The 8,929-nt window shown below is 38.0% G+C and overlaps 1 protein-coding gene across 7 annotated transcripts in view; it reads right to left on the bottom strand.

The window, feature by feature from the left end:
• Positions 1 to 519, bottom strand: part of LOC133652415 (histone-lysine N-methyltransferase SETD1B-A-like) — an 89,339-nt gene extending 88,820 nt beyond the window's left edge. For all 7 annotated transcript variants that reach the window (XM_062051149.1, XM_062051154.1, XM_062051153.1 and 4 more), the window contains exons 1-2: positions 424 to 519; positions 68 to 220 (exon numbers count right to left, since the gene is read on the bottom strand). In XM_062051149.1, the coding sequence (XP_061907133.1) occupies positions 68 to 205 (138 nt within the window). In that variant the 5' untranslated portion in view covers positions 206 to 220; positions 424 to 519. The remainder of the gene's footprint in view (positions 1 to 67; positions 221 to 423) is intronic.
• Between the last annotated feature and the right edge of the window lie 8,410 nt (positions 520 to 8,929).

Raw genomic sequence — 8,929 nt, forward strand, 5'->3', positions numbered from 1 at the left:
AAATAAATAAAACTTCCGTTATATGTTTACTTATAATGAATAAACATGTATGTTATATAACGCTCACGGGTATGTTAAAGTAGTGCCCATCGTAGCGGTACACTTTGTACAGTCCTTTTGTCAAAGTGGGATCAATCATCAACTTGAAACTTCTCCAGGGATGATGCGGCGGGTCTCTCTCTGAAACGTTTGTTTCGCTTTCCATTACATTCGTCAAAACCTGCAAATATGAGAGAAAAAAAACACGCCATATGCTGTTATTTGAACGGGGATAATTAGCGGTTAGCTATAGCCATACACGCCCCAACAGGTGACGTGCTGATGCTGAGAGCATCACCTGTAATGTTGTTTCGCCAGAATACCTCTTTAAAGACAAAAAACAACACCCTTAAAAAACTAAATTAAGTACATTACCAGACTTACCTAAACAGACATTGTATCCCTTCATGGACCAACATTCTTTTCCAGGCGTTGTTTTTTTTCCGGTAGCTTTTCTGTTGCCAGGTTGTTTACAGATCCATCCGCCAAGACTACTGTAACTGTCACCCCGGCGGAGGAACACACAATAAACTGGAGGCGCTAATAGGTGCAAGGTGTGACTACTAAAGTGTAAGTAAAGCAAGGCACACACACACCTGTAATAACCACCAATAGAGTGTCTGATTGTACAGTAATTTGCAGTGTTTGTGTTATTGTCTAATAGTGGGAATATTATATCTGCATACAACTTAAACAATCTTTTTATACCCACGTTGAAGGTGATTTTTGTACACTGATTTGTTGATGCAAACATTACATAACAGCATTCATGTAATAGTAGACCTTATTTATGAACAATGCATGCATAATAATGCTTATGGACTTAATTAAACATTATTAAACATGTGTGATACATATATTCTTAAAAACCTTACCTCAACTTACAAACTTAATTGGTTCTGTGACAGAGCTCTTCTCTCAAAAACGCTTGTATCTCAAATACCATTAAAATGAACAGGTAACATGCTTTTTAGAAAAAAAAACTTTAAGTAACACATATCGTATACAAATAATACAATGAAATGTATTACAAACAACAACAACAGTTTTATGAAGTATTGCATAAGTGTACAGCTCTGGTAATGGGTACATTCGCACCCACCTGCACAAATGTACTTCAAAATGTAACAATCAAAATAAATATGACTTTTTTTTTTGTTTACTAGGGCATGCATATATAATATGCATTAGTTTGACCATTTAAAATCAACGATAATAAAAAGGAGATGCTTGGAAATAGCATAAAAATGCCCCAAAAACTTAGAAAAACGCGATTTATGGCATTACTTTTTGGTGTAACCATCATGAGCGTTCTGGTCAGGTATATTTCTTTTATATTTTGATAAATCATCATATTTATGTATTACTAAATTTAAATAGGTATTGATCTATCTTTAAGCTGTGTGTATTTGATTTCAGTTTGCTTTTGTCATCTTATTTAGAATTGTAGTTGAAACTTTTACAACCTTGTGTTGCGCTCATGATGGCGTACAACCAAACTAGATTTTATTTAATTATCTTATTTTGAATATTTATTCCTTTTTTACATTTAGTATATTTAAATATTCATTTATAAACATTGAATACATTTCAAATATCAATAAAATGCAATTGCCTTCATCTTATATTGTAATGTTTAGTTACACCAAGTAATGAGTGTAACACTAAGCTTCATCACTTTGACTTGTAATATCTCTAATTCTGGTGGTGTTTTATGCTTTTTTCTTTTTGGAACATGTACTATACATATAATACAATAAAGTCCCATATAAAATTATGTTTCTAGCAATACTTTAATGTTGCCTTTGAAAGTAATACTCCAATGTCCATTAATGGAGCTGTACACATAAATAATGTACACACACTAAAAAATGCTGGGTTGTTTTGATAACCCAATTTATGAGTTGCGAGTGTCGGGTTAAATATTAGAGTTATTTTTATGAAGATCAATCCATTTTTTGGGTTATAAGGGAATTATTTTTAACTCAATTTCTGGGTTTTCAAAACTATGAACCATTTTTAGGTTGTTTTTCAATGAGTAACGCATTTTTGGGTGAAAAGCTTTTTTTTTTATTAAAAAGGTACTTTTATTAATGATTAATCTCATTAACATTATTTACAATCACACATCTTATTTACTGTACATGAAAATATTTGAGCATGCTGTATAGAACTACTGTGACCATACACGGCAATTCTTGTAAAAAAAAAAAATGTCACTCATATCTTGCTTTTGAGTATATTTTAATGGAATAAATATAATTTTGATCAGTTGGGAAGGAGTAGGACAAACCAGCAGTAAAATGTATAATTTTTAGCCAACTATTGGGTCAAGGAGCGCTAAATTGCGCAACCCAATAGTTGGGTTTGGAATAACACAAAATTGTATTGCCTGCGAGAGGCAATGATGAGAGATATAGCAGATTAGTCTCGCTTAACAAGTGGTTGGCTAGCTACTGTAGGCAGCAGGAACTAACGTTTATTGATAACTGGCCCTCTTTCTGGGGCAAACCAGGCTTGCTGATGAGAGACGGCCTTCACCCTAACCAGGAAGGCGCCATCATCCTGTCTAGAAACATAGACTACTATTTAAGTCTCACTTGACTGACTACACTAGAGCAAGCCCGGTCACAGGCAATTACAATGTCTGTTAGTCCGGGTGAGGAGTCAGTTAAGCTAGAACTAGCCAGCGCCAGGCTGGATAATCCATGTACGCATAGCAATTCTCTTAGAATAATACACAATTCACATAATGTTTTTTCTGTTGTGTCTGTGTCAGAGGTGGACATGCATTCTACTGAGGTGGCAAATTATGATATGTCCAGTCTATTGCAGCACCAAGCAAACAATCGGAAAATTCCCGTCATATCAATTCCTAGATATGGTCGAAACTATTTAAAGTGCACTACGCATAATAAACGCAACATTGTTAATATTGCCACTACGGATAATCTTAACAAAAACTCGTCAAAACAGCCCAATACCTATAATATGGGCTTTTTAAACATAAGATCATTGTCTCCCAAGGCGTTATTGGTTAATGAGGTCATTAGAGACAACAATCTTAACGTCATTGGTCTTAGCGAAACCTGGCTCAAACCGGACGAATTTTTTGCGCTCAATGAGGCATCTCCTCCTAACTATACGAATGCGCATGTTGCCCGCCCTCTTAAAAGGGGAGGGGGTGTCGCACTAATATACAATGAAAATTTCAACCTTACCCCTAACCTAAATAATAAATATAAATCGTTTGAGGTGCTTACTATGAGGTCTGTCACACCGCTACCTCTCGACCTGGCTGTTATCTACCGCCCCCCTGGGCCCTATTCGGACTTTATCAGTGAATTCTCAGAGTTCGTTGCTGATCTAGTGACGCACGCCGACAATATAATCATAATGGGGGACTTTAATATCCATATGAATACCCCATCGGACCCTCAGTGCGTGGCGCTCCAAACCATAATTGATAGCTGTGGTCTTACACAAATAATACATGAACCCACGCATCGCAACGGTAATACAATAGATCTAGTGCTTGTCAGGGGTGTCACCACCTCCAAAGTTATGATACTTCCATATACTAAAGTAATGTCCGATCATTACCTTATAAAATTTGAAGTTTTGACTCTTTGTCAACAAGCTAATAATAATAATAACTGCTATAGCGGCCGCAACATTAATGCTGCCACAACGATGACTCTTGCTGACCTACTGCCTTCGGTAATAGCACCATTCCCAAATTATGTCGGCTCTATTGATAAACTCACTAACAACTTTGACGATGCCTTGCGCGAAATTATTGATAGTATAGCACCGCTAAAGCAAAAAAGGGCCCCTAAAAGGCGCACCCCATGGTTTACAGAAGAAATTAGAGCTCATAAATTATCATGTAGAAAACTGGAACGCAAATGGCGCGCGACTAAACTTGAGGTTTTCCATCAAGCATGGAGTGATAGTTTAATAACTTATAAACGCATGCTTACCTTAGCTAAAGCTAAATACTACTCAAATCTCATCCGCCTCAACAAAAACGATCCTAAATTTCTGTTTAGTACAGTAGCATCGCTAACCCAACAAGGGACTCCTCCCAGTAGCTCCACCCACTCGGCAGATGATTTTATGAATTTCTTTAATAAGAAAATTGAACTCATTAGAAAGGAGATTAAAGACAACGCATCCCAGCTACAACTGGGCTCTATTAACACAAATACGACTGTATATACGACGGACACTGCCCTCCAAAATAGTCTCTCTATTTTTGATGAAATAACATTAGAGGAATTATTACAGCGTGTAAGTGGGATAAAACAAACAACATGTTTACTTGACCCACTTCCTGGGAAACTTATCAAGGAACTGTTTGTATTATTAGGTCCATCAGTGTTAAATATTATAAACTTATCACTTTCCTCCGGCACTGTTCCCCTAGCATTCAAAAAAGCGGTTATTCATCCTCTGCTCAAAAGACCTAACCTCGATCCTGACCTCATGGTAAACTACCGACCGGTCTCCCACCTTCCGTTTATTTCCAAAATTCTCGAAAAAACTGTTGCACAGCAGCTAAATGAACACTTAGTGACTAACAATCTCTGCGAACCTTTTCAATCCGGTTTCAGGGCAAATCACTCTACGGAGACAGCCCTCGCAAAAATGACTAATGATCTATTGCTAACGATGGATTCTGATGCGTCATCTATGTTGCTGCTTCTTGATCTTAGCGCCGCTTTCGATACCGTCGATCATAATATTTTATTAGAGCGTATCAAAACAGGTATTGGTATGTCAGACTTAGCCTTGTCTTGGTTTAACTCTTATCTTACTGACAGGATGCAGTGCGTCTCCCATAACAATGTGACCTCGGACTATGTCAAGGTAACGTGCGGAGTTCCCCAGGGTTTGGTTCTTGGCCCTGCACTCTTTAGTATTTACATGCTGCCGCTGGGTGACATCATACGCAAGTACGGTGTTAGCTTTCACTGTTATGCTGATGACACTCAACTCTACATGCCCCTAAAGCTGACCAACACGCCGGACTGTAGTCAGCTGGAGGCGTGTCTTAATGAAATTAAACAATGGATGTCCGCTAACTTTTTGCAACTCAACGCTAAGAAAACGGAAATGCTGATTATCGGTCCTGCTAGACACCAACATCTATTTAATAATACCACCTTAACATTTGACAACCAAACAATTAAACAAGGAGACTCGGTAAAGAATCTGGGTATTATCTTCGACCCAACTCTCTCGTTTGAGTCACACATTAAGAGTGTTACTAAAACGGCCTTCTTTCATCTCCGTAATATCGCTAAAATTCGTTCCATCTTGTCCACTAGCGACGCTGAGATCATTATTCATGCGTTCGTTACGTCTCGTCTCGATTACTGTAACGTATTATTTTCGGGCCTCCCTATGTCTAGCATTAAAAGATTACAGTTGGTACAAAATGCGGCTGCAAGGCTTTTGACAAAAACAAGAAAGTTTGATCATATTACGCCTATACTGGCTCACTTGCACTGGCTTCCTGTGCACTTAAGATGCGACTTTAAGGTTTTACTACTTACGTATAAAATATTACACGGTTTAGCTCCAGCCTATCTCGCCGATTGTATTGTACCATATGTCCCGACAAGAAATCTGCGTTCAAAGAACTCCGGCTTATTAGTGATTCCCAGAGCCAAAAAAAAGTCTGCGGGCTATAGAGCGTTTTCTATTCGGGCTCCAGTACTCTGGAATGCCCTCCCGGTAACAGTTAGAGATGCTACCTCAGTAGAAGCATTTAAGTCCCATCTTAAAACTCATTTGTATAATCTAGCCTTTAAATAGACCCCCCTTTTTTTAGACCAGTTGATCTGCCGTTTCTTTTCTTCTCTCCTCTTCTCCCCTGTCCCTTGCGAGGGGGAGTTGCATAGGTCCGGTGGCCATGGATGAAGTGCTGGCTGTCCAGAGCCGGGACCCCGGGTGGACCACTAGCCTGTGCATCGGTTGGGGACATCTCTGCGCTGCTGACCCGTCTCCGCTCGGGATGGTTTCCTGTTGGCCCCGCTGTGGACTGGACTCCCGCTGATGTGTTGGATCCACTGTGGACTGGACTTTCACAATGTTATGTCAGACCCACTCGACATCCGTTGCTTTCGGTCTCCCCTAGAGGGGGGGGGTTACCCACATATGCGGTCCTCTCCAAGGTTTCTCATAGTCATTCACCGACGTCCCACTGGGGTGAGTTTTTCCTTGCCCGTATGTGGGCTCTGTACCGAGGATGTCGTTGTGGCTTGTACAGCCCTTTGAGACACTTGTGATTTAGGGCTATATAAATAAACATTGATTGATTGATTGATATTGTAGTATAACTCAGTTTTTGGGTTGAATAAATTCAACCCAATAGTTGTATTATGAATCAACCAACATTGAGTTAGTATAACTTAACTTTTGGGTTAAATAATTCAACCCAATAGTTTGGTTGGGAATAACCCCATATATTAAGTTATCATAATTTAAATTTTTGGTTAAATAATTCAATGCAAAAGTTGGGTTGAAAAAATTTACCCAAAATGTTGAGTTAAAATAAGTGAAATAAGGGGTTAGTACTTTTCTGAACCAGCAGATAGGTTAAAATGTGGTTATTTTTTTTAACCCAACATGTTTTAGTGTGTACAGCATCTACTTCTACCAAATCTCCTTGCAGCTGCTTCTGCGTCTAATACACCATCAGCAGCTTCTCTCATATTTTCATGGATAAACGTCCACCATTTATATGTTATTTTAACACTCTTGGCTGGCGTTAGGCTCATTCTGCTTCAGTATGGTGCAGACCGACGTGCTCAAATTGCTTTGCCAAGTTGGAGACACATATTTTCATGATTTCTTTTGAACTCAATTAATATCATCCGCTTCTTCTTCTCAGCCCTGTCCTTCACACTCAATGTTTGACACACTAGGTTATGTAATCGGAATATTGTTATTATTCTATTCTTGCAGAGGGAAAACAACAACAGTAAAAATGTAGGAAAAAAGAGCAAAAAACTCAGAACGTAGAAAAACCTGAAATATTCTGACTAATAGGTAAAAATAATATGCAGTACTTATAGTCGCCTATAACACAGAGCTGACACAAAGTTTTGTCTCTAAATATATATAATATCGGTCTTCAGCATGTTTTCTTTTTGTGTGTGTGTGCGTACAAAAATAAAGAAATATCAAAATGGCCCCTGCATACTTTGACTTTTCAGTATGCGGTGTTAAGGTTTGTACAGGGGAAGAAGACGACACAGACAACAGGGACGTCGTTTAACTCTATGTTTATTTATATATATACATAATATTTATGAATAATATATGAAGTGTGTACTAACCCAAATATGTGTATAGTGTGCGACCATGTGTAGGAATTAAATGTTGAGTGTTACCAAAAGTGTTGAGCGAGAGGCGGAAGTCCAAGAGAGACAGGCTGGCTCGGAAGTCCATGAGCAGACGTGAGGTCGAGGGGAGGAAAGAGGCGTCAAAGTCTGTGTCCAGGTGGAAGGTCGAGATCCAAGACGCAGCCATGGAAGCAGAGGGAATACAGGGAGACGAGACACACAGCTCATGACGCGGGAACGGAGGTACACTGCTGGAAGGCGACAAAGAGGACACGAGACAAATGAACACGACGGGGGAGAAACACAGAGAGAGAAAGAGTGCATAGAGCTTGCTAGGTTCGGCTTTACTGTACAGGACAGGTCGCTACGTTCTTGCCCCGGATAGCAGATTCTGCTGGTTTAAGAAGGCAGGTCTTCTCATTAGCGACAGGTGCGTTGATTGCTGCCGATTGATTGCAGCTGCTTGCTGCAGCCGGACTGGCGCGCGCCTGCCGCGCTCTTGGAGGTGCGCCCAGCGAAGCGCACAGAGGAATGCGGCCCTTGGTGGAAAACGTTGATCTAAAATATTAGAAGCTCTCAAAATAAAATTAAACAAATATATGAACACAGTTTAGTTAGTTAGTTAGTTAGTTAGTAAATACAAATTTAAATAATAGTTATTAATTAATTAATTTGAACATTACAACAACAATATTAAAAACTGTAACTAAACATTCATATTTTTGTACAGGCAGAATTGTTGACACACTAAGTTATGTAATTGTAATATCATTATTGTTCTATTCTTACAGGGGCAAAACAACCACAGTAAAAATGTAAGAAAAAAGAGCAAATTAATCGGAATGTAATGAGAAAAAGCTGAAATGTTCTAATAGGTGATAATAATACACAATACTTTGTCAAAATTGTCACTCACAGAGCTGACACAACGTTGTGTCTTTAAATATACTGTACATAATATTTGTTTTTAGCATTTTTTTAATTACATTTTTTACCAAAAATAAAAAAATATCAAAATGGACTTTTCAGTATGCGGCCATTAGTAGGAAAAGTTTGGACACCCTTGCTTTAATTACAATAGTTTTCAAATACTCATATTGCTGTAATACATATATTCCTCTTAAACATACAAATATAAGAACATCGTATCGTTGTCCTATTTCTGTTCAAATATTCACATTTACTCACAGAACTGTATGAAGAAGACTAAAACTAAATTTAAAAAATGTGAAATAATATACATATATGTATGCACAGCACATTATTTTTATTGTCACTTTTCCTTAAAAACAGTTTTGTTTTAAATCCTGTACTTTCGGACAATAAACAAATCTCATGTCTTTTTTTTTTTTTAAACTTTTATTTATAAATTTCAACATTTACAAACAGACGAGAAACAATAATCAAAATAAGTACAACAATAGTACAAAACAGTACAAAACAGCGCCAGGAGGTTATAAATTCAAAGTAACTAAAATAGAATGCAAAAAATATATACATATAAAATAACATATATCTCATGTCGGACGCGGAAG

The sequence above is a fragment of the Entelurus aequoreus genome, linkage group LG06, assembly GCF_033978785.1.
Source record: "Entelurus aequoreus isolate RoL-2023_Sb linkage group LG06, RoL_Eaeq_v1.1, whole genome shotgun sequence".
NCBI classification, from domain to species: domain Eukaryota; kingdom Metazoa; phylum Chordata; class Actinopteri; order Syngnathiformes; family Syngnathidae; genus Entelurus; species Entelurus aequoreus.